Source organism: Mesoplodon mirus (genome assembly GCF_964341445.2).
Source record: "Mesoplodon mirus genome assembly, chromosome: 4".
NCBI lineage: Eukaryota > Metazoa > Chordata > Mammalia > Artiodactyla > Ziphiidae > Mesoplodon > Mesoplodon mirus.
The window spans coordinates 14,549,906-14,576,611 of NC_138979.1; the positions used below are offsets into that span (position 1 = coordinate 14,549,906).

Consider the following 26,706-nt stretch of genomic DNA (forward strand, 5'->3'; position numbering starts at 1 on the left):
GGATTTACAGAATAGATAAATTAAGGTAAATTACTTTCACTTTAAGAAAGTAATTGCTCTAAAAGATTTTTAGAGACCAACTCTCTGAGGCATTTAAAGTAGGACTTGATTAACTAAAGTATAACTTATAGTTAACCGTAAGAAACCAGTATTTCGTAGCATCTGATACGTTTAGGCATTTTTTTTCTTGGCTGTATGTATCATGTGTAGCATTTTTCTGGAGCCTCTCTTAGCAGAGGTGAGTGCATATGTCTCATTAGTTTGTGATGGGGCTGCCCAGTTGGCCCATTCAGTTTATTAATGAGGCCAAGGTTTGGGCTCTGTCCCTGGACAAGCCAGTTACTGTAATTTCTCTCTACCCTGTACACATTAGACTGCACTAGTTATCACTGGATGCCTGTGAATCCTTAGGAACAGATATTTTGGGCGTAAGACTTTGCAATTTGAGAACAACTGTTATGTTTATTGCTATAGAGAACTGGAGTGATTAAGGAAAGAGGTTTTTTTCCCAAGTTCGGTGTTATGGTTTGCCAAAGGTTAATCAGAAAACTCCCTTTATTTCACTGATGAGTTTTGAAAAGAATTCTAAAATATATTGAAATTAAGCCATGGTTGAAGTTTAGTGTACATTTTTGCCTTAGAATAGAAGCACAGTCATTATATTTTTATTTGGTGCTTATTATAAGCTGTCTCAGGATAATTGTTCTCACCGTCTTTCATGGTTAATTCTCTAGATGATTTTATAAAAGGAAGCTCAAATATTTAGCATTCTACAAGACCTACTGGGATCATCTAGTTTAACTTTCTCACCTTACCAAGTGAAGAGATAGGATCCTCAGGGAACCTGCTCAGGTCACATAGCTTGTTAGGCCCAGCTCCAAGTTTACAATGCAAGTTCCTTCACCAGCTTGACCCACTCCCTGCAATGCTGTTTCCAGGGAGTGGGGTTTCTACCCACCTGGAATATCAGCTTCCAGCCTTAGCATTTTCCTTATTCTTTACTTAAATCAGATTATGGTTGGCCCTCTGTATCTGTGGGTTTGCATCCGTGGATATGGAGGGCCGACTGTAAGGGACTTGAGGATCTTTGGATTTTGGTATCCATGAGGGGTCCTAGAACCAATCCCCCTCAGGTACCCAGGTATGACTTTATAGTTAAAACATTCTAGTGAGTATTGTGAGATCTTACTGTGAAGCATTTTAAGTTTATTGTCGATCTGCTCAGATCTACGTAAAACTTGGCATTCTTTCTTACTTAAGACATAACTGTCCTCATATGAGAATTTATTATTCTTTATGTGGGCATTTCTAAACAAAACTGTTATTGAAAAAGACAATACCAAAATGACTAGAAAAAACAAATGACTAGAAAATATCAAAATGACTGGAAAGATTTTGGAGGGGGGAGGAGATAGTAAGAACTTTTGAATACTTACTATGTGCTGGATCATTCAAAAGGGTATAAATGGGATGCCTGCCAGTTCCTGTTCTTAGGTTTTTAGGAATTCTGCATAATGGAGAAAACACCTTTCAACAGAAATACCAGGCATACACAGCTAAATCACAGTTATCTTGTTTTCAATCATTTTTTGGAATTATCTCTTCAGAAAATAGTTTAAAATAATATTTTTGTTATATTATTGTTTGCTTTGCCTAAGCGTGGTTTTCACTAGTATCTCAAATGGTGACATCCCAGCAAATTCTGGAATACAGAATTCTTGCTCAAGTTTAACTGTTCTTTACTTATCTGCAGTCAGTTGGGGAATGGGACTCCCATTTGAGGAGTTGTTAAAAAATATATTTAGGGACTTCCCTGGTGGCACAGTGGTTAAGAATCTGCCGGCCAGTGCAGGGGACATGGGTTAGAGCCCTGGCGTGGGAAGATCCTATATGCCGCGGAGCAACTAAGCCCGTGCACCACAACTACCGAGCCTGCGCTGTAGAGCCCGTGAATCACAACTCCTGAGCCTGCGTGCCACAACTGCTGAAGCCGGCGCGCCTAGAGCCCGTGCACCACAACAAGAGAAGCCACCTCAATGAGAAGCCTGTGCACTGCAACAAAGAGTAGTCCCCAGGGCTTCCCTGGTGGCTCAGTGGTTGAGAGTCCGCCTGCCGATGCAGGGGACACGGGTTCGTGCCCTGGTCCGGGAAGATGCCGCAGAGTGGCTGGGCCCGTGAGCCACGGCCGCTGAGCCTGCGCATCCGGAGCCTGTGCTCCGCAACGGGAGAGGCCACAACAGTGAGAGGCCCGCATACAGCAAAAAAAAAAAAAAAAAAAAAGAGTAGCCCCCATCTTGCAGCAACTAGAGAAAAACCTGCGGACAACAACGAAGACCCAATGCAGCCAAAAATAAATTAATTAATTTAAAAAAATTAGACAGTGTTTTATGATTTTTTTTTGTTTGTTTCTTTAACTGCACGATGGATTGCCAAACCACATGCAGATGATTGGCAGGTATCTGCGGTTTGGGATTATCGGAACCACTTTTCTCATGGTGTGTGTAGTTGAGCTTTGATCACAAACAGCTGTGTTAAGTCTTAGCCCAACAGATGACAGGTATGATACTGAGAGGAAAGTAATCTGGAAGCCTCTAAAACCCATTCTGAAATTTTATCCACTAACAAAATGTATATTAATTAGGGCTTTTTTTTGTTGCAAGTGCCAGAAAACTCAACCACACCTGGCTTCAGAATTGTTGCCTCAGGTGCCTGAAGAGCCCAAGGGTGAAACTGGTTTTAGGGCAGGGCTGCCTATAGGGGCTCAAAGGGTTTCGTTGGGGCCCAGTTTCTCTCCATCTCTTAATCCTGTGTCTTCTGTGACAACTCAGTTTTCAGGCTGGCTTACCTATGTGGCTGAAAGACAGCTGCCATACCTTCAGCCTACATCTCTGTAGGTGCCAGTTCCGTGAAGAAGAGGCCCCCACCAGTGATCCCACTGTTTCTCTCTGGTCCTGATTGGCTATTGTGTCAGTGGTTGAACAAATCAAGGGGACTGCACTACACTGTCTGGCCACTTCCAAGTCACATAATCCACCCTTGTAGAGAGCTGGGGAGAGCTGAGTTCTCAAAAGAAAGTAAGGGTGTTACACCAAAAGAAGGGGTGGTGGATGCTGGGTGGTCAGAGAATAACAAATAGCGACCACAATATAGGGGATAATTTGTGCTTTCCACCTCATAAAGTAATCATTATGTGGTTTTGCATTTACTGTGAAATGTCATAGAATCTTTCACTTCATAATACTAGGAAGGGAGTGAGATAAACTATTTTTCTCTTTCTGTAAAACTAACATTAAAATGCCTTTTGGTGGAGGGCTGGTATTAGTATTTGAAGCCACTTTCGGCAGACTGTCTCTCCAGTAGGACTTGTCCCTGAACCAATAAGACTCTTTTTGAATGTTATGTGTCCTATAGCCCTTGCTCCTTCCGGCACATGAGGTTTGAGCTTGTTCCCGTGTAGTAAGACAGTAAATGAAATCACCTGTGTGTTAAAGTTAGGGCGATCCACAGGATGTCAGTGTGGTAAGAGGCTTCATTGGAATGTCTGAACCGTTCTGATCAGACTTGGGAAAATGTGAAAGTCTTGCCTCTTAGAAGGGAGAAATAATAAATTTAAAATATGCTCCGTCTATAAGACGATTCAAAAAGTATTGATACCTAAATAGAAAATAACTCTAACTCTTGCTAGCAAAAGCAGCAAGAAGAGCTGGGTCCTGGGACAGGACCTGCTAAGCCTCTAAGCAAAGCCATTTCTAGCTTTCAGGGTGGTGCCAGCAGTGCGTAGATCCTTGTCATCACCCTGGCGCTGAGGTGGGAGGGGCTGTCTCTGTGTTAGTGGCCCCCCCTGACAGTTTGCTGAGTTCACCAGTAAGGGTACTGGTGAATGGTGGTCATCTCCACTGCTGCCCACGATAACCCTGCCGTCTACACTGTATGTACATAACCTCAATGAATATACTGTAGATGCACTGTAGACGTTGGTGCATCTGCCCGTTTCCATTTCTTCTTTCTTCTCCAGCTACTTTTCTTTCAGTTTCTTTTCCACTATTTAAAGCACTCAATTTTTTCCTTCTTTTTCCTGGTTCTCTCTTTTCTGAGCTTAGTGATCACTAAAGCTGGACAGAGGTATCACTTAGCCTGTTCACAGATGACCTTTGGATCTTTTGGCCGTGACCAACCCCAGCACTGTATATGACTGTATTTGCTGTTTATGCGTAGGTTTCATCACATGTAGACAAAACAGGTCTATCTTGGTTCATAATCATAACACTACATACACATCTCCAACACCCCTTTTATCACAGGGATTTGCTATGTGAAATCAAGCCTGAGTTTTTTTTTTTGTTTTTTTTTTTTTTTTTTGCGGTACGAGGGCCTCTCACTGTTGTGGCCTCTCCCGTTGCGGAGCACGGGCTCCAAACGCGCAGGCTCAGCAGCCATGGCTCACGGGCCCAGCCGCTCCGCGGCACGTGGGATCCTCCCGGACCAGGGCATGAACCCGCGTCCCCTGCATCGGCAGGTGGACTCAACCACTGCGCCACCAGGGAAGCCCAAGCCTGAGTTTTTGTTACAGTAATTGATCGAGTATTTATTGGTGACAGAATATGGGATAAATATGCAAAGTGTGGGCCATTCTTATCAATAATGGAAACAGTGACATCATATCTACCTTTATCTTTGCCACGATGACTTTATTTCTCAGTAAAAGGGAAATTACTACAAGACTGGGTTTGAAAAGCTAGTTAGCACGAGCAGTGTGGTAAAGAAAGTTGCTTCTTTCTCCTTAAAAATTTTTTTGAATGGCATATGTATTTTATTCATTTTAAATTTTTGTCAGAGTTTCAAAGTACATAACTTATGATTTTAATAAGATACAGCAGTCCCCTCTGTACTTCTTCCAACCTCTAATTCCTCTCTCCAGAGACAGCCACTTGTAAGCCTTTGATTTTCTTTCTGGCACCTGTCTATTCTATATATTACTATTTGTAAGCTTAAAATTTTTTTAGATGTTATCTACTGGCTTTTTGATATGGAAGAAGAAGATCTATTCTTTGTTAAACTGCCCCTCCCGATCCACCCAATATAGTTATGTCACATTTTTTTGGTTTTTCAGTATCCTTTGTTTACAGGCAGAACCCAGAGATATGGTGGGTTGGGTGCCACAATAAAATGAATATTGCAATAAAGTGAGTCACACGAATTTTTGGTTTCCTAGTGCATGTAAAAGTTATGTTTACACTATGCTGAAGTGTGCAATAGCATTATGGCTAAAAAAAATATATAGATACCTTAATGAAGAAATACTTTTTTGATAAAAAGTGCCAACCATCACTGAACCTTCAGTGAGTCATAATAGTAACATCAGAGATCACTGATCACAGATCACCATAATAAATATGAAAATTATGAAAAAGTTTGAAACATTACAAGAATTACCAAAATGTGACACAGAGATATAAAGTGAACAGATACTGTTGGAAAAATGGCACCGATAGACTTGCTTGAGGCAGGGTTGCCACAAACCTCCAATTTGTAAAAAGAATGTGATATCCATGAAGTGCAGTAAAGCAAAGGGCAATAAAATGAGGTATGCCTGTATTTGGACTATTAAATATTGTTCCTGGCTGAGCCAATGAATGTACTATGATTATACTTTCTTTCTTGAAAACCTTTTTTCTTTATTCCTAGAGTTGCTAATTTCTTTTGTACTTACTTTATCTCCACACTCTGATAGTCTTAAAAGTCCTTTCACTAGATCTACATGCATTAGGTAATCTATCAATTCAATGATTTTTTTCTTGAGATGTCCCTCCCAGAGCTTTTTGTCTCCTACTCGAATCTGGACTGCTTTTTCTCTGAGTTTGTTGAACAGCTTTGTCCTGGGATTCTCTTCACCATTACGCTGGGCTTTCCCTTTGCTTTTTTTTTTTTTTTTTTAACTCTTGGATACCATGTCTTCTTTCTTGGTTTACTCCCTCTTTTTGGTGGAACACATCCTCCAGTAGCTTTCTGAGAAAAGGTATGTGGTTGGTAAATCTTGAGTCCTTACTTGTCTAGAATCATCCTACCCTTCACACTTGGTCAATAGTTTTGGCTGAGACTACTTCAAAACTTTTCTCTCTTTAGGTGAAAGATAATTCTGGTGAGTTTATATATTTTTTTGGTGAAATCATTTTCATTAAGAGTTTTGAAGGTATTTCTCTATTATTTTCTATATTAATAAAGAAATTGACATAATATCTAAAGCACAGATTTTTTAAAAATTTGCTTTGCCTTTTATTGATGGTTTGAAATGAACTAGAATGAATGTTTTAGCAGTTTTGTATTTACTTACTTGAATTTGTTGTTTTTATCTTATTGCTCCCAGGCAAAATCTTTCTCTCTTCAGGTAAAAAATAATTCTGTTGATTTTCCTTCAGTGTTTGGTTTTCAAATGTCACTAAAAGAATGATGGTTTCATACCTTGACTCCGGGTTTTCTCATATAAGAAATACCAAGATTTCATCATTTGCATCTCCATTAAAAAGGGAAAAAATCATATATTAAATAAACATCCAAGTACATCCTGTATATTTTGGATTTATTGTTATTCCTACTGAATATTCACATATACATCATATTTTTGTCAGGTTCATCTGTGACACTCAGTGGACAATGCCAGATCCGTAGAAATTTCATTTGTTCAGAAATTATCTAATTATTTTATGCATTTTTATTGTTTTCATGCTCATCTTCCCCATTTCTTTTTTAAAAGATGGATGTATGTTCCTACCCAAAAATACCACTTAAAGTTTATTTATATATATATATATATATATATATATATATATATATATACATACATACATACAAATATATATAATTATATTGAATAATTCTCTAACCATAATTTAGGTATATTAGGTGGTTGGGGAACCAACAACTTTTGTGGCAAGAAGTGGAACCAATGAGGGGAGACATGGGGGCTCCCAGGTTTGCAGTTTTGAAAACTCATTTTGGATGCAGATTGCAGAGACAGGACAACATGCAAAACGATTAGTAGGAAGGGATCGCAGTCATTCAAGTGAGTGATGGTGATGGCTTGGGAATGGTAGTGGTGAAGGCAATGGAGAAAAGTAGGTTGCATTTGAGATACTGAGGAGAGATGATCATTAGCACTTGAGGCTGGGAATTGGGTGGGATGAGGTGAAGAAAAAGAAATGAGAGGAGACTGGAGACTTGGAAAGCAACTTGTTAATTTCACCCAGAAATGTGGCGAATAGGATAGACTCACAGATCAAGTAATCTGATACTGGTAAGCTGTACATTCCTCATTTAGAAAAGTAAAAGGATTTGGTGTTTGGATTAGAGTATTTAATCCTGGATGAGTCTTTCCTGGGCCTGGGGTTAACAGGTTTCAAACCAGGGGGGTGTTTAGGAAGCTGGGATATTTATGGGTGGGTGAATTTAAATCTAATTTCAGTGTCTGTCCTGTTTAACTGGGAATTGTCTCGCTGATTACATATATTTTTCGTATTTATTTCCTTAATTTTTTTCTGTAGTGTTTTCCATAATTATTGGGAGCGCAGAACATTTACATGAAGAAAACAGATTTTCAAAGGTTTTTTGGTTTTATATCATGATTTTAAGATTAATTTTTTTAATGTGATATATTACCTCAAAATATTTTCTTTTTTGGTAACACTGTTTTCCCTATTTGTTCCTGAGCAAAGACTAGAGATGAGCATTTGGCTTGAGTTACAGATAAAACCAGGGATGTATTGGTTATTGGTTGCATTGCATTCTGAATTAAGAAATGGTACCTAACAACCTGACAGTGTATTAGGGCAAATGGTGGTTGGCAGGCACCTTTCAAAGCTACTGTTCTGATGTTTTTGTTCCATTTGCCTTTTAAGTTAAAATGCTAGTTGGAGTGGACAGATACCACTCATTGCACAATCTCTTTCACCCCCAGTGAGGGGCCTTTTGGTTGCTTCAATCTGAGCAGAAGAATGGGAGCAGCAATATCTGGCTGCAGCCCCTCCTCCTCTTCCTGTGGGCTCCCAGGCCAGGGTGCCTGTAGGGGCTGTCTCCTCTTCCGCAGTCACAGCTTGGTGGTTCTTTGTGTGAGCTGTTATCAATTTCAGTGGATACGCTTTGTTACCTCTATTTGTACTATAACTAGAAATTTGATAAGGTTATGTGCCTGTCAAATGATTTAGATGTCAGGTGTAGATGCAACAAAGCAATTTTGACAAGTCAAACATTGGTGCAAAGCAGGGGGATGAGGGTGACCTGCTGATAGAAGAAAGTAAAATCTCTTACAGCCTCACTTTCTTTCTCTTTTAACTGTAGGTCAGTACTTTAACCTCTTTAATTTGTCCCTTCTTAAGTGAATGTGACATGGTGACTTCCAGCTTCTATCTAAAGGGCAGTGAAACGGAGGCCTGCCGTTGGAAGGTAGATGCTGGCATTTAGGGAGATTTGACTTTGGGTATTCTGATAAAAACATCTGGGTCTGGAAACTTTATCTTTGACTGAAGCTGAGATTAAGGTCTTAGAAGACAAGGTTTATTAATGCCAGTGTCTGTTCACATATGTGTGTTACAGAAAGCCTGGTATTTTTAGTAAGCAGTGCCCCTTTCTTTTAGGTGGAGGTAAAGGCCCAGTGCTTGCAGTACATTTGTAGTCCTGTGTTCTGCAGCCCAGGCAATGATTTGATGGGTATTGCTCATTGATTTGTCATATCCTCTGTTGGATGAGGAGTCGGTCGAGCCTAGGATTAATAGGTTTAAGTTTCTTAGAGCCTTTCTGTTTTTTTCCTTGATTGATTAAGTAACTTGTACCTCTGAGCTATCCCAATATCTAAATCTCTTTACTGCCCACATTGAATATGTAGCTTTGCCTTGGCATCTACCTCAGCAGAAAATCCCCCATTTTACCAGTGGCATGTTGGACAGTAGTTACCCCCTTAAAGGTTAATGTGTCCAAGAGACGCTGCTGGAGTTCTAGGGATACTTCCAGTATTTTGCCACTTGGGTTTGTGAAGTTATGGAATGCATGTAGGCATTCAAGTGTAACTCATCTTGACAAGGGTTTCATTATACTCTGCAAGCACAATTCAAAGAAATAATGAATTTATATTCAGGGTAGTCTTGTTTGAGTTTATTTAAAGAAATGAAACACACAATCCCTATAATAGCTCTCGCTACAGAAGTATTGATGGTGCTGACAAAGAGAAAACTCAGACCAGATGGTTTCCAAACAGTGGAACCACCTGGCTCCCTGGCAATGCCAACTTATTCCTGTTTCTCAAATAGCTGTACTCTCACGGACTGTGAAATGTATAAGTGAGATGTTCATGGGCTCAGGCAGAATACCATTCCAAAATTAGAATTATTAAGAGACGTTAAAACACTTATCCGTGTCAACTCAAACTGGCCACTCTCTTCCGTTTACATTTTTTTCTTCTTTCTCTTTGTAACTATAAAACCCAGTTCTTTTCTATTTCCACATTGCAGAGAGAAAAAACAAAACAAAACTGTTTCTTCTTGAGATGTTTATTCTGGAGGGAAAAGAAAGATCCTTTGTCCTTTTGGGAAATGGACCCACCAAAACTCCATTCATGTTTTCAGACCAAAGAGGAGACTTTTAGGTCAGCAAGGGAGGAATAGAATTGTACCTATAGCACCATGAAATTACACTGAATCATGAAACTTCATAGGAATATAACCAAGATAATATATTAATCGATGTGCAGACATGCAGTAATTTTTTTCTAATTATAGTGTTAAACTTTTGGATTTTCTTGAATTACTTAGTATCTAATTTTTCATGTTGGAAATCCAGAGTGAATTTAAAAGTGAAAATATTGAATCATCTACAGACCTTTTTAAGTTGATGCTTAAGAAGGCAATCATGTTAAAGTTTCATTTTGAAGTGGTTACCTTAGCTTCTTACTCACTTGATGAACACCTAACTGAGCACCTAACTGGCAGTGTTTGTAACCATTAGAGATCCAGTATGGGATAATGTATGTAACATGTGAGACAATTTAAACATTAAGATATTTACGCTGTTGTTTAAAATCTAGTCTTTTTAAAGAAGTAATGATGATTTTCATCAAAATTACATTTCAATCTAAGTGAAGGCCTTTGAAGTTTATCAAGTGTTTGAATTATCATCTCGTGGTGTGATAGGCTAGAAAGAGCCAAGGCTTTCAAGACGGCAGATCTGGCTTTGAATCCTGGCTCTACTGCTCACCAGGCGGTGATGTTAGGCTTGTGTCTTAATCACCAAGTCACAGTTTCCTGTATTAGCTGGGATTCTGGGCTGTAAGAGATGGAAAACCCAACCCTCATTCACTTGGACAAAATGATAATTTCTTTTGAGAATATTAAGGTACACAAATCTATGGACAGGAATGTGCCTGTTTCAGCTTCAGGAACAGTGTGAACCAGGACTCAAAAGTCAGCAGGCCACGACTCTTTTTGGCTGATGGACGGCATCTTCCCCTTTGGGTTCTGGTGGCGGCAAGCCTGGCTGTCGACAGTTTCAAAGTTTTATGTCTTAGAGTTGTTTTTTTTTTTTTTTTTTTTGCTGTACGCGGGCCTCTCACTGTTGTGGCCTCTCCCGTTGCGGAGCACAGGCTCCAGACGCGCAGGCTCAGCGGCCATGGCTCATGGGCCCAGCCGCTCCACGGCATGTGGGATCTTCCCGGACCGGGGCACGAACCCGTGTCCCCTGCATCGGCAGGCGGACTCTCAACCACTGAGCCACCAGGGAAGCCCATGTCTTAGAGTTTTACTTGCCAGAGGGAGAGACTCATTCTGCACTTTGGATCTCAATTCCCAAACCCCCTCAACATCTGGACTTGGACTAGCTTGGGCCAGATGGCTGACTGCCTTTGGGACGATCCTTGGCGGTTAAGAAAGTGTGTCCTGTAGGGAAACGAAAGCTCTTGAGAAGACCTACATGGGTGAATGGGGCCCGGGACCGTTACCAGAAGGAGGTTGGGGGCGGACCAAACAATAGTCGTCTCCATTACATTTCTCATGTGTAGAAAATGGTAAATAGACATCTCTTTTACAGTGATTTTGAAGATTGAGCAGGATAGTCTGTCAAATGCCTAGTATAATGTCTGATACTTTGTATCTCTTTAATAAATCATGGCTGCTATAACATAGCAGGGAGGCAACTAGCCAGCATTTCTCAAAACTAACACCTGTAATCAGTGTGAAGCTCTCACTCTTAACTAAGAAGCATAAGTAGCCATAATTCTTCACTTCATTCTTTAGCACTGCTCATGTATTTATTTCTCATAGGCTCTTCCCTGTGGAAGACCTGAATTAGGACTACGTTTCTAGTTGTAGTATAGGTATGTTAATAAACTGTAAACATTTCTGGGAAATTTATGTTTTAAATAAAATTCCATATTAAGGATTGAATCTTAAAATTTTTCTTTTGATTAAAAAGCCTTACTGAGATCCATGGTTTTTTCTGGGTGGGGAAAAGTATCTATCGTGGAAGCTATTCTCAGTGTCATTTGTGTGCATATTAAGTGTATAATGTATTTAGATTTTTTCTTCTTCTGCATTCTTTTTTCCTTTGTTTTTGCTGTTATAGTTTTTATTTTCCTTCCCCCCGAGTTTTGTAGAAGTGGAAGAAGCACGTTTTCTTACAGAAAAACAGTCGATGTTGCCTGATGGATAATGCTATTGCAGGTGTGGGAGGGTTGTTAGGGCCAATTTTAAGGACAATATCAATCTGTTAGGAAGCAGGCGCATGTAAGAAAAGCTTGGGGGTGGGGGATCATCTGTCACTTTCATCAGCTGTGACTCTGAGATTAAGAACAGGTTACTTTCACTTTCATGACTGTTTTGTGTTAGTTCAGCTCTGTTTGTTTACATTTGCTTGATTCTTGATTTTATCCTTATCTCTTTACTGTAGTTTGAATGTAGCTTTCTTTTCTGAATGACTGATTTGCTAATTAGCTTTATCCTCACTGGAAATTACCCATTTTCTAATACTTTATAATTCAGAATATGCACACAGGAATGTTCCCCGTTGTAACTTCTTATCCATCCTCTCCTTAACTTAAAGTTGCATGATATCTTCTGGTTCAAAATAATTTGAATAATATTCTACTCTGTGTGTGAATTAGGCCGTGTATATTTAAAAAACATAATCATGTAATGGGATGAGACTGGCTCTCTCTAAAGGATTAATAGTTAAGAGAACACGTGTTCAGAAATCAAAATTCATAAATTGTCTGAATAATTATATGTTATTTAAAAAGTAACATGGCAACATAAATCATCGAGTCAGGCTCTATGAGTCAATTACTCTTCAGGGCTAAATCAGGTATTAGAATATTAATTGTTTTTTGCTTCTTTAGTACCTGAATAGTTAATTGGATGGTACTTTAGTTTCCTGGAAAAGTTAATCATCATCACCAAATACTTAATGTTCTCCCCAGAGTAATTTATAACTCATAGGTAGAATTTGGTGGATTAGTTACATTTTTCTATTGTGAGATTCTCGGTGAAATATGCATTATATGTGTATATTTTAGGCACCAATTTTCTTCATCAGCGCAGATATGATTTTTTGGTTTGAATCAATAGTTCCATTAGTACAGGCATACGTCGTTTTATTGTGCTTTGCTTTACTGCACTTTGCAGATACTGCGTTTTTTACAAATTGAAGGTTTCTGGCGACCCCATGTCAAGCAAGTGTGTTGGCACCATTTTTCTGACAGCATTTGCTCACTTCATGTCTCTGTGTCACATTTTGGTAACTCTCACAATATTTCAAACATTTTCATTATTGTATTTGTTATGATGATCTGTGATTAGTGATCTTTGATGTTACTATTAAGACTCACTGAAGGCTCAGATGATGGTTAGCACTTTTTAGCAATAAATTATTTTTTAATTAAAATATGTACATTGTTTTTTTAGACGTAATGCTATTGCATATTTAATAGACTACAGTGTAATGTAAACATAAATTTTATATGCACCGGGAAACCAAAAAATTCATGGGACTTGATACTTGCTGCAATACTTGCTTTATAGCAGTGATCTGGAACAGAAACCACAATATCTCCAAGGTATGCCTGTACCAGAGTTTTGGCAATGACCTTCTTCCCCCTGGCCTGATTCTTACTAATAGAAAATTTAAACAAGTGTTTCCTTCAAAAGAAAGACCTGAAAACACATTTTGGGTGAAAAGTATGCGCTGTGGTAAACTTTACTTTGGGTGATAATTTTTGTCCCTTTTATGGCACCACAGATTCCACTACAGATAATGAACTAGCTAAAATTTTAGTTCTTAACATTTTAAAATTAGTTTTTAAAAATATTCAATTGCTTCCCCTTTCCTCTTTAATTATTTACAGGACATTGTTTATATCTTATATATGTTCAGTTTGATACTTTCATTTTGGCATTTTTTTTCATTGTCCGATGAATTGAAAGATAATATCTGGGGAGATGCCAGAGAGAGACTTCTGCCTCCTATTAGCTCTGTCACCTCAAACTCCCGCCCTTCATCGATAAAAATGAGCACTAAATTGTGTACCTGCTAGGATTTATCTGAAGATAATATAGGTGAAGCGTATTTTAATTTCTTTTTCTTTTATTTATTCGTATTCTATTTTGATCTTAAAAAGACTGAAGGAGCTTCCAGGTACAGGTGGCACAGTGCCTGGCCCATGCGGCAGGAAGCGTTCTCTAGGTGTTTAGGTGCTGTAAGTTAACACATGCTTACAGGGGTTGAGTGCTCAGCCCTCCTTACACATTAGCTGCCAGCCTTCCCACCCTGGCTCTGCTCGCATGATATATAAACCACTCCGTGCAGTGCCTGATGTAATAGAGAGTTGATAGATGGCAGGCATTATTATCATCATCTTATTTAATTCTCACAAACGAACTGTCAGTGCTGTACTACAATTACGCTTATTTTGTACACAGGGAAACTGGGTTCAGAGAGATTAAGTAACCTGCTTAAGGTCACACAGCTATTAAGAGGTAGAGCCGGGGCCCAAGATGAGTTTGTCGAAATCCTAAACCTGAGCCGTTAACGTCTAAGCTACACTTTAGTGTCTTAGGAGTGATTTTTAATTTTCTTAGCTTATTGAGAAATTAATTAAGATATGCTTTTTATTATGTATTCAGAGTACTTGTTTAGAATAAAATGTAGATTTCAATGATTTTAAAGTAAAGGAACTCCGAAACTGATGAAGTTGGATTGTGAATATACCTAGAATACTGACAAATCTGTAAATATTCTGTAAGTACCTCTGCAAATACAGTGGAAGGCTGATTGAAGGCTTAGAAATCTATGAAAATTATTTTTAATGCCTTTTAATTATGTTTAAAAAGGTAATTAAAATTTCAATTTTATTTAATTAACCATAAGTTTACAAATTATGAGATTAATTTATAAAAAACAAATTCACTTTTGAGCTCATTGGACTTAACATTTGTTAAAATTAACTTCACCTTAAAAAAATCCCTTAATCAGATTTTCCTTTGTAGTTGTTTAATTCCCATCTAGCATTGTAAGATTAGCCAATTTTCTGCATTTTAGACATTAAAGATACAAAACTTGGTAGTAATCAATCATGAAATAGTTATTAAGCTTTTAATACATGCTTAGCACCAAGCAAAATGCAATGAGATAGAAGGAAGCATATGGTACACATTCTCCAGTACTTTGAAATCTACTGAACTATACAAGATGGTCCATAATAGAGTGGTGAATTTTGCAGATCAAACTAAGAATTCTGCATGTAGTTTAAAAATGACACGACCCTCACAACTCCCGTGGAAGAAAAGTAAAGTATCCATCATGTCATGAAAGATCATAAAATTGGTCACTGATTTTATTGTATCAGATGGAGACGTTAAAATGTGTGACATAAAGGGCAGAATAACATCAATCCGTAAAAACATGCCTGTAGATTTTAGGCTTCCGTTAAACATAATCGGACAAGGTAAGCTGCTTTAAGGCTAAATAATGTCCTCTCTTTGCTTCCTCTTCTGCCCCTGGATTATTCTTAGCCCTCTGGTCTGTTGTGATTCACCAAGAATTCTCTTGTACTGCTACTATTGCTCGTTAATCCATGTTTGGAATCCCTTTCATCCTCTTCTCGATTTCTCCTTTCTTGCCTTTTTGCCTCATTTCATTATTTGCCAACATAGTGAAACAGCTTCATTAAGATGAAGACACGTAGAGGGACTAATTTAACTTTCTGCCTATCATGGCCACTGACTAAGTCACTTGCCACTTAATGGAAAACCCAAGTTTTGTCTTTAAGCTGACTGAAAATATCCACTGAATTCCTGGCCTTGAGATTCTTTTCCTATTCACTTGCTCATGATTTTTCTTTAACCTCTGGTACCTCAGCTTCCCCACCTGGGGTTTTAAAACTCTGTCCCTGCTTTCTTTAAAAAAAAAATTTTTTTTTTAAATTTATTTGGTTGCACCAGGTCTTAGTTGTGGCATGCGGGATCTTTTAGTTCTTTTACTTGTAGCATGTGGGATCTAGTTCCCTGACCAGGGATCAAACCCGGGCCCCCTACATTGGGAGTGCAGAGCCTTAGCCACTGGACCACCAGGGAAGTCCCTGTCCCTGCTTTCTTTCTTTTTTTTTTTTTTTAGCTTGAACTACGAACATTTATTTCTCACAGTTTTGGAAGATGGGAAGTCCAAGACCAAGGCGCTTGCAGATTCAGTGTCTGATGAGGACCAACTTCCTGGTTCATAGACTGCTGTCTTCTCACTGTTACTTTCACTTCTCCCATGCTCTTTCCTAGCTATATGTGAGATGCATGTGTAGTAAACAGGGTTCTCATTTCAATATGTCCCTGCTTTCTTTGAAAACGTTTTATTGTAAAATGTTTGATCAATGCAAAAGAATATATGGAGCATACATGTAAGTTTTACAGCTTGATGGTAAAGGGATCGCATGTGGATCTACCTCCAACTGAAGAACTTGAACATCACCATGAACAGTGAAGCTTCCCCCGCATCCTTCTCTGAGCAGATGTCCTCACAACTCTCCTGTTATGCTGATCAAGTCCCTTTCCCCCCACTTATTTACCACCATATGTATGTATTCCTTGCTTTTTTCTCCTTCAACAAAATGTTTCTGAGATTCAGCCGTATGGACCCATGTAGCTGTTTATTTTTTACTCCTGGATAATATTATATTTTATGAATATACAGTAATTTATTCATCTCCTGTGGTTGCTTAAGTTGTTTGCAATTTTTTGGATAATACAAATGTTATTATGAACATGTTGGCCCATGTCCCCAGATGCAAGGGGTTCCTTTAGAGAGAAGCATACTTGGGTGTGGAGCTGCTGAGCTGTAGGACGTGCCCATCTTTGATCTCTTTTAATCTCCTTTTCCTTTATCATTCAACAATTTACCAGTCTCTGGTTCACTTGGCTTTTTTAATCAGAAATGGCTTTCTGCCTAAGAATGGCCTTTCTCATTAGTCGTTTTCATTTTCTTCATTTATGTACATTGTTATAATATTAATAATTATGGTACTTGTAGCATTGGGGGAGAGAACTTGTATTTCAGAATTAGCAAATAATTCAGTTGGCAGTTCCATTCACTGTTTTGGTTTTTAAGTTTTCCTTTTCTGTCATTGTGAGCCTTTTTCTTAAGCTTGGCCAGAACCACCCTTGGTTTTCAGGCTCTTTCTCTGTCTGAACTTCTGAGTGTTACTTGCTGATGACTCCAAACACAAAATATCACTGAGCATGCACACATTGACAGAAATCATACTTAAGCAATAAGGGTCATTTTTGAAATTTAATAAGAAGGAGGAAACTAATATTTGCTAATGACCTAGTAAGGGCATGTTGCTGCTTGATGTTCCTATGTTATTTATGTTAACCCTCCAAACATTGTGTAGCATATTGCTATTTTTTTCTTTTTCCATTTTATAACAGAGGATCAGGAGTGTTAGAGAAATTGAACAAATTAAGATCACAGGACAGAATTAGGGTTTAACTTCAGGTCTTTTGATTCTTGATTTAGGGTTCTAATCTATAATACAGGAAGATAAATATGTGTGTGTGTGTGTGTGTGTGTGTATACATGCATTTACATGTGTATGTAGCATATCAATATTAGGTAGCATTCAGTATTTGAAATATATTAAGTTACTTCTGAAGAAAAACATGGCGTCAAATTGCCCATTGTATATATTTCTTGCATTTGAGTTTAAGAATGCATTTTCAAAATGCCTTGATTTAGTTTTAAAGGGATAAGCCTACAGGCAACTGAGACTGCATTACCTTCCAGGTACAATATGTCCTCTTTCTGAACTCACAGTTGTGTCTTGACTCTCTGCTCCCTCCTTCTGTTTCCTTCCTGCCTTTTTCTGACAGGAGATGCAGATCACCTGGCTGGGTCTCCTGAAGAGGCCAAGGTATCAGGCTGGGCCCAAGAACTCTCTGTCTTCTGTGGTCCTGGGATGTTCTCTAATAGTGGACGACTGCAGGGGGGAGGACCAAAATTGCCTGCCCTCTTACTGGTCTCCTGCTTCTGTTTTGCTCACTCCAGTGGGTTAATACAGTGGCCAGAAAGAGCCTGTTAAACCAGAAGTCCAGTGTGTTGCTGCTCTGCTTAGAGCCCTCACCTCATTCTGGTCTTACTTCAAGGTCACTTTCTCACTGAGGCCTTCCCTGACCACCCTACTTAAAAGGGCAGCATTCCTGACCCTTCTCATCTCACTTCTTGCTTTATTTTTCTCTTAGCCCCCCACTGACATACCATTTATTCAACTTATATAAATTTCACATCTTTTCTTTCTCTCTGGCTGTAACGTAAACTTCTTGAGGCAGGGATCATTGACTGTTTTCTTTGCTGCATTGTTCCCACCTCTGGAACAGTACTTTGCTCATAGTAGGTGCTCAATAAGTATTTGTTGAATGAGCAAAGAAAAATAGGTGAATATTTGAGGAGATTCCAAAGAATGACATTCCTAGAATAATTTGCCATTGTTATTTGTAGAATCATCATAAAATACTTTTTAACAGGATAGAGGACAGGAGACCAGAGGTGATAATTTTATAGCCAATGCTGAAGCATAGGGAAGAAAAGGCATTTTTAGTGGGGACAGAGCAGGAGTTTCTAAGAGCAGCTTATATGAGGCTCAGTGAATACTTGTTGAGTTAATGTTAATATATAAGAGCACTGCGATGGACTGACTGTTTGTATCCTCCCAGAGTTCATATGTTTAAACCTAATCCCCAATGTGATGATATTAGGAGGTGGGGCCTTTGGGAGGTAATTTGGTCAGGAGGGTGGAGCCCTCATAAATGGGATTCGTGCCCTAATAGAAGAGACCCCAGAGAGCTCCTTCATCCCTTACTCCATGTGAGGTTACAGTGAGAAGATGGCCATCTGTGAACCAGGAAGCAGGCTCTCACCAGACACTGAATCTGCTTGCACCTTGATCTTGGATTTTTCAGCCTCTAGAACTGTGAGAAATAAATTTTTGTTGTTTATAAGCCACCCAGTCAATGGCTTTTTTGTTATATCAGCCCAAATGGACTAAGATAAGCACTATGGCTAGCAATTTCTTTCCAAATCTGATCTAGATCTGTGTTTCTTAGCTTAATCTCCCAGCTCTTCCCCCTTCTTCAGCCAAATGGAGCCATTTTCAGTCCCTGAATATGGGGTTCCTCTCTTACCTCTGGGTCTGGGCCACACTCCTGTTGTCTGCTTCCACTCCCCTTCTTTCTCTCTCCCCTGCTCCCTCCCTTCTTGCCTTTCTTAATCATGTTTCAGTCAACTCACATGGGCCAGGTGCTATGCTACGTTCTTGGATGGCAAAGCACAAGACTTTGCCCTTGTCCCTGAGTTCCACGTGTTCTAGAGTAGGGGACTGTGACTCCCCTGCTCTAATAGGCAGGTGTAAGCTGTGAGGCTCGGGACTGGGGGGAGGCCAGTCCAGCTCAGAGCAGCACCACTGGCACTGCTTTAATGAATAAATGCATCTTGCTTCCCGCGAGCTGAGGTTAGGAAACATTGTGTCAGGTACAAGGAGCCCCAAGTAGCTGGTCCAGAGTACTCTTCACACGGTTCTTACAGATTTGCACAGCCTGCGGTGCGCCTTCTGGGGGGGATAGATTGTTGCCCAGCACCTGCACAGATGGGGGTCAGGATTCACCTCCACCTGTGTGGTGACTGGATGACACATCCAAGATGTTTTGCAGGGGTCTGATCATTTGCACAAATCCAACAAAAAATAAGTATCTATTCTAGAATAACTTTAGTAAAATTAGTAAACGTAAACTAATAGCTGATTCTTAATATATTTTGCTTTGTTAACCATGATCTGTCTGATTGTTATAGGACTGTTCTTTTTTTTTTTTTTTTGCGGTATGCGGGCCTCTCACTGTTGTGGCCTCTCCCGTTGCGGAGCACAGGCTCCGGACACGCAGGCTCAGCGGCCATGGCTCATGGGCCCAGCCACTCCGCGGCATGTGGGATCTTCCCGGACCGGGGCACGAACCCGTGTCCCCTGCATCGGCAGGCGGACTCTCAACCACTGCGCCACCGGGGAAGCCCTAGGACTGTTCTTTTTGATGTCCTATGACAGAAACTGGGTAACCCTTTCAAGTCAAGCAAAACTAATAGGATGATGATAATGCTGGATATTTGCACAATACCTTATACCTTCTAAAGTTCTTCCCTGTGATTTATCTCATTCAGTCCCTACAGCCTTATTAGTTAAGAATTTATCAGAATCTCTAATTAGAAATGAGGAGAAACTTTGGCTCAGAGAAGCTAGGAGACCTGTGAGGTGACTGGTAAGTGACAGGGATGGGATGTGAAATCTAGGCTCTTGTCCGCTAAAGCAATGCTTTTTCCCTGATACAATCCCCTATTTTTATAAACTCGTAAATCTTGTGTCACAAATAGAAAGAACCAGAGTGTAGAAGTAAACGAGGAGAAGTTCACATGTTAATAATTCTGGGAAACTCGCTGTACATGTGTATACGTTGTAGGCATGTTAGGGGTGGTGTATTAATCAGAATTCTTTTGGTTATTGAAAGGAGAGATATTAGCTCACTTAACTGGTAAGCCTGGTGGTTCTGGCTTTAGGAAGAGTTAGATCCAGGTGCTCGAATGATGTTGTCAGGAGTCTCTCATGATCTCTTGCTTTGCTTGCCTCTGTGTTGGCTTCATCATCATTGGGTAGTGGCCAAATTATGGCCAGCAGCTTCAGTTTTACAGCTTGCTAAACTAGCCAGACCGTGGAGAAAGAGCACCCCTTTCCCAAGAGTTCCTACCAAAGTCCTAGATCTGGGGCTCTTGGACACACACCAGATTTCTGTGTGTGGGCCGATTCCTGGGCCCAGGGTGCAGTGCTCTCACTGGCTGGATGCAGTCATGTTGTGAGAGCAGAGGAAACACATGAGACTGAAGAGAGGAATCCTCTTACCTCCCTCTGACCTTTGAGCTCTTTTTATTTTTTAATCCACTTGTCTCTCAGAATCAGACTATGCATACCTGCCAAATCATCAGATATAACATTTAAAATTAGACCTAAGTAGAGAGATAGGATGTAAGTGGCTGGGAGTACAGAAAAGAGAGGGACTGACTAAGGGCTCCAAGGCTCCCTGTGTGCAGTAAAGATTTACTGGGTGGATTGGTGCTTGAGTTGATGCTAAGAGTATAGGAGGCTTGGTTGTGGATCACCCCATTAAAAAAGGGTTAAACATCTTCTAAAACTCTGCAATCCAGTTATGGAAGTGATTGTATACTCTTCAAAACTGGTCACTTAATGTGGCAAGCCCAAATCAGATGATTCTTATGTGTCTTGTGAATGTGGAAAGGACACTTAAAAGTTACGATTCCAAAATTTACTGTTTTTTCTTTTCAGTTCTTTCTTTGGAAATTGCCATTAAAAAACCCCCCAGGCTAATCACAAAAAGAATATGTGATTGTGTCTTCTCTGAAATTGGTGTTAGGGATATTAGAACTTGGCTTATAGATTTTTCTTCTTATTTCTTCATTCCTGTTGCTACTATAACCTTGCCATCTTTCTTACTTTTATTATTTTACTGCTCTGCACCTTAGTGCTTACTTCAAGCAAAGCTAAATGTCTTCCCTGCTTAGTTAGGCATAAAACACTGAGAATGTACTGGTGTGTATCTTCACACATGCTGAGAGATTGAGAGTTAGAAGGCTAATCTCATTCAGCATTTTCTGTAGAAGAAAAATAATGTGGTTTATTTGACCTTTTACTTATGGAAATAAAATAAGGGTTTTAGTACTTTTATACATTTAAATGAAATGTGGAGGGAAAATTAGATATTCTTAGGCTAAAAGTGATGAGAGTACCTGTTTCTTTTTATTTATTGTCATCTGAGTTTTTTTTTTTTTTTAAGCTCTTCAGGTAAAAGGAAATCTTCCAGTAGCCTCATGGACAGTAATGCCCGAGAGAATTGAGTATTTAAATACAAACACAACTCAACAAAAACAGTCATTCCATGATCAGTTAAGGAGACTTTTCAAATTTATATAGAAAGTAGCATTTACAGAATCATTTTTATTAGCTACCCTAAATGTTAATTATTAATTTAAGTTTTAATTTGAAGCTGATAATTATGAATGTGAAAATGGAGATTATATGAGTTATCAAAAATATGTTTCCATATGTCCTGATATCTAGCCTTTTAAAAAAATAAGAACAGTCCAAGTGATGTAACCATCTCAGTCATTAACAAGCAGGATATTTAACTGGTGTGACAGTTATTGTCATTATGCTAATAATAGGAGGTGGGGCCCTAGTAAGATTAAGCACTAGCTATTCCAATCCCCTGAGGAAACTGTAAAATTCAGCCTCACTGGGTTGTAATTAGAAAAGAAATATGTTTAAATACCGAAAAAAACTTAGGTACCTAACACAGTATGCCAAGGGCATGCGCTTGAAGCCTTTTAATCTCTAGGTGTGGCCTGTTCTATAAATATTTTCGTAAGCATTTACATAGTCAACATTTGGCAGTACAACATTGTATAATCATATCCATATGCTTTGCCTTATGAAACAGAATGAAAACTTTGTTAAGACAGGGCTGCTGTTGATAATGTTGTATGTCTCCCTCCTCCATAGTGCTGTCCAGGCTCAAAAAAGAGGCTTTGTCACTGACAAGACAAGCCATGGGAGCAAATTTAACTTTCTTTTTCCACATTTTTGTCAGTTTTAGTATAACTATTAATGATGATAATAATAACTGTTATGGAGTGCTTGCTTGCTTCTTGTGGGCTAGGTATGTGAATTAAGACATTTGACCTTATCTTTCAACCTACTAAATAGCATTATTTAAATAGTATTATTGTTGTTATCATCACCATTTTACAGATGAGACCACCGAGGCACAGAGTGGTTGAGTAACTTGCCTAAGGTCACACAGTGGTTGCTGGAACACAAACCAAGCAGTCTAGCTATGCACTGGGCCACCTGCTCATAGAGCTGTTCCTGGAGACTCTGCTTCCAGTTTTAGCAGCTTATATGGCCCCCGTCTATCCTGAGTGGGATTTGTGATTCTTTTGCTTACTTTTCTCTTCTTCCTTTCTTTCTTTCACTTCTATTTCTGTTAGGTCAAGTACAAAAGAGATTTTGAAGAAAGCAAAGGAAGGGGCTTCAGCATTGTTACAGACACTCCTGAACTACAGAGGCTGAAGAGGACTCAGGAACAAATCAGTAACGTAGGTGACCTTTTGTTCAGTGATGTAATACCCTAACTTGTATTTCTGGTGAGAAAGTGAAATTGGGCAACTTGGAAGTGTTCTTATTGCTATGGGATGCAAGCAGTACTCAGTGTCCTCAGAAAATATGCCAAGTTAACCTTTTAAACTCCTTCCCTTTGATTTCATCACAGTTATTAAGAGCCTAACACTTTAATAGCAGTGACTACAGGCATACCTCATTTTATCATGCTTTGCTTTATTACACTTCACAGATAATGTGTTTTTTACAAACAGAAGATTTGTGGCAACCCCGTGTTGTCAGATTATGGTTAGCATTTTTTAGCAATAACGTATTTTTAAATTAAGGTGGGTACATTTTTTTTTAGACATAGTGCTATCGCACACTTAATAGATGACAGTATAGTATAAACATAACTTTTATATGCACTGGGAAACCAAAAAATTCATGGGACTTGCTTTATGTGATATTTGCTTTATTGAGCTGTTCTGGAACTGAACATGCAATATCTCTGAGGTATGCCTGTATATTTCTGAATACACTTTTAATTTATTTATTAAACTGATTTATCTAGTAAATTGATTTATTTAGTAAATCAATTTAATTAAATAAATTAATTGTGTATTTAGAAATAATAACATTGCTATTAAAAGACATTATTGTAATTTAGCATCTTATTTCTTTTTGAATGATTCTCAGCTTTTGAATTTTTCCAAACTAGGACTTGTATAGGTAAATATTAAAGCCATCAGTTAATTTTTTGCACTGGAATAGTATACAATGTATACATATAAGGTTAGCTATCTGGAGAAATCTCATATTTGCTAATTGTGTATATTTAAGATTTCATATTTTAAATTAGGTATTTGTTGAAATGGCATATTACATCTAATTTTTGAAATAAACATTTACCTATGAAGTTGCTTTGGATTTGAAAGCTGCGTCTTGTTCAGTAATAGCGTTTTCTTGAAAAAGAAAATTGAGACTAGCAGAAGTTCAAAACGTATTAGGGACCAAAATTGTTAACTGAGTACTTATTAAAAGTGGTAATTATGTTTCTTCTAAAGTATTATATGAAGTGCGTCAAAATGATTTTTTTTCCAGAAAAAAATGAACTCTGTTAGGTATTCAAGAGGAAATATGAAAGAAAATCAACAACTGTGTACGTGATATAAAAGTATGAGCAAATATGCAAGAGGCATACCATTTTTCACGAGAAGTCTATTTTGTGTGTCACTTGTACAATCACCAAAATTTGTGTGTCGAGATGTTTTAAGTTATGTAGCATTAATTTCTAGGAAATTTTTAATTAGCAGATTGTTTTAAACTCACTGGTATTTGGCCATCATCATAATATACATATATATAGTAACAATTTGCAGATAGAATCATAGGCTATAATCTGAGAAAGAATTTTATGGGTCAAAAGTTCAAAAACAGAATTATTCAGTATTTTAAAAATTTATTTCGGGAGTGAGAGAAGGCAGAGCAGACACTTTGTTTTGCCATATTCCCTAAGGTTTATCCACTGTTTGCTCTTTAAATGGACATTTTATTTCAGTAAGGACTTTTTTGTTTGAAGAGAAAGGGTTGACTTGTAAGGATCCATGGCTTTTGTCCCTTAGTTTTTCTACCCACCCTAACAACCCCACCAATCATTAATACTGAAGATTGAGTCCATCGTCTTCCTTCCCCTTCATTCTTTCCTTAAATCAAAACCCTATATTTGTTTTTTCAAATACAAATTAGAGATATGTCCCAGTGGCAGTTACATTCAGTAATGTTTCTTTTTTTGGATTACTTTTGGAGAACCTTTTTAAAAAAATAAAAATAATGCTGCATAAAACAAAGTTACTTCGTAAATCTTCAACTATCGCAAATTTATTTCAAAAAGAACTAAACATTTCTACTTAAGACATCTACATGACAGCTAACGTAAGGATTGCAGTTGATTCAAAGGTAAGCCTTTTAATTTATATTCAAATTAAGTCATTATTCATATTTAATAAGAAAAGAACTGATCATTTCACCAACCTTTATCATTAGCAGGAATATACATTTTATTCAATACCAGAGGCTGTTTGCAGATCCATTCTTAATTATGCAAAAAACCATTATAACCCAGGTACGTATAAATCTATATTTATCGTATACATAGCAGTATATGCAAAATACTATTTAGATTAAGCCTGTAATATAGACAGTGCTGATTTTTAGAAGTATTTAAATTAGATAACATCTTTTAAAAAAAAATTTGTGCAACTTTCTTGATGTTAGCAACCATAGATAGCAGTCGTATAAGTAGTTCTTTTAGCTGTGATGAGGCGTATTACTAGTTGGATAGCAGTAAGAAAATAGAGATTTCATAATATTACTGTTAGAGATTTATTCTTAACAGTTTTACTGAGAAATAATTGACATACATTACTGTATAAGTTTAAGGTGTGCAGCGTGATGGTTTGATTTACATATATTGTGAAATGATTACCACAATAGGTTTAGTTAACATCATCATCTCAAATAGATACAATAAAAAGAACAGAAAATATTCTTTTTGTGATGAGAATTCTTAGGATCTACTCTCTTAACAAGTTTCCTATATATCATAGAGCAGTTGTACGTATAATCATCATGTTGTACGTTACATTCCTAATACTTATTTATCTTATAACTGGAAGTTTGTACCTTTTGACCACCTTCCTCCAGTTCTCCCTCTCTCCACCCCTCTGGTAACCACAAAACTGATCTTTTTTCCTATGAGTTTGGTGTGTGTTTTTTTTGTTTCTTTGTTTTTTAGATTACACATATAAGTGAGATCATACAGTATTTGTCAATAAGTCTCTCTGACTTATTTCACTTAGCATAATGCCTTCAAGGTCCATCAATATTGTTGAAAGTGGTAGGATTTTCTTGTTTTTTATGGTTGAATAATATTTCATTGTGTGTGTGTGTGTATGTGTGTGTGTGTGTGTGTGTGTATACATATACATACATATATCTCAAAACTTCTTTATCCACTTATCCATTGATGGATACTTAGGTTGTTTCCATGTCTTCACTATTGTGAATAATGCTGCAATGAGCATGGGAGTGCAGATATCTTTTTGAGATAGTATTTTTGTTTCCTTTGGATATATTCCCAGAAGTGGAATTGTTGGATAATATGGTAGTTCTATTTTTAATTTTTTGAGGAACCTCTATACTGTTTTTCATAGTGGCTGCACCAATTTACGATCCTACCAACAGTGCACAAGGAGTTAGGGATTTACTCTTGAAGAAAAGAAGCTGTTAAATATTCTGAAGTCTAGTGAGTTTATTATTCATTTGTAAGGCTACAACTTCATGAATTTTCCTGTGACCTCACGGGTTTTCCATATTACTCAAGGATCTTTTTTCTATAAGAAACTTGGGTTAATCTGAAAAGTGGTACTCTGGCTAGTCTCGTTTTCCGCATTGCTTTCAGATAAACCCAAACACTGAAATTTATTGGCCAGATCCAGACAGATATTTTCGACAGTGGCCTAGATTGTGTCTGTTTTGGGAGGAAGAAGGTCAGACTGAAGAGACACCAGCGTCTTCCTGCTGGAGATGCTGGGATGGAGTGGGCTTATCCTGAAAATCACAAGGGATATGAGATTTGAGCCCCAGGTTTAATATGGGTTGATGTAGGTGGGTTAACTAAGTCAGGGTCTTTGTGATCTTTATTTTTCCATTTGCTTCATTTTTTTACTTGTTTTTAGTTTATCTTTGAATATTGTCTGGATCCTTTTAAGCTGCCTTTAATACCTTTCAGACTAAGGAAAATATAAAGACATAAAACAGTGGATTTAATGACGACTCCTAGGTGTTTTGGGTAATATGTTACGGATGAATGGGAATTTTTGATTGCTTGTGTCTGTGTCAGTGTTATGAAAATTTTCCAGACACTCTCATATTCATTTGTCAGATTTGAAATCATTTGGAAATGCCTACTCAGTCTG

General features: G+C 38.2%; 1 protein-coding gene across 1 annotated transcript in view; it reads left to right on the forward strand.

Moving 5' to 3' along the window:
* NEBL (nebulette) overlaps positions 1-26,706 on the forward strand; it is a 339,992-nt gene that overhangs the window by 150,900 nt on the left and 162,386 nt on the right. Inside the window, exon 4 of the mRNA XM_082619567.1 lies at positions 22,618-22,725. Within this exon, the coding sequence (XP_082475693.1) occupies positions 22,618-22,725 (108 nt within the window). The remainder of the gene's footprint in view (positions 1-22,617; positions 22,726-26,706) is intronic.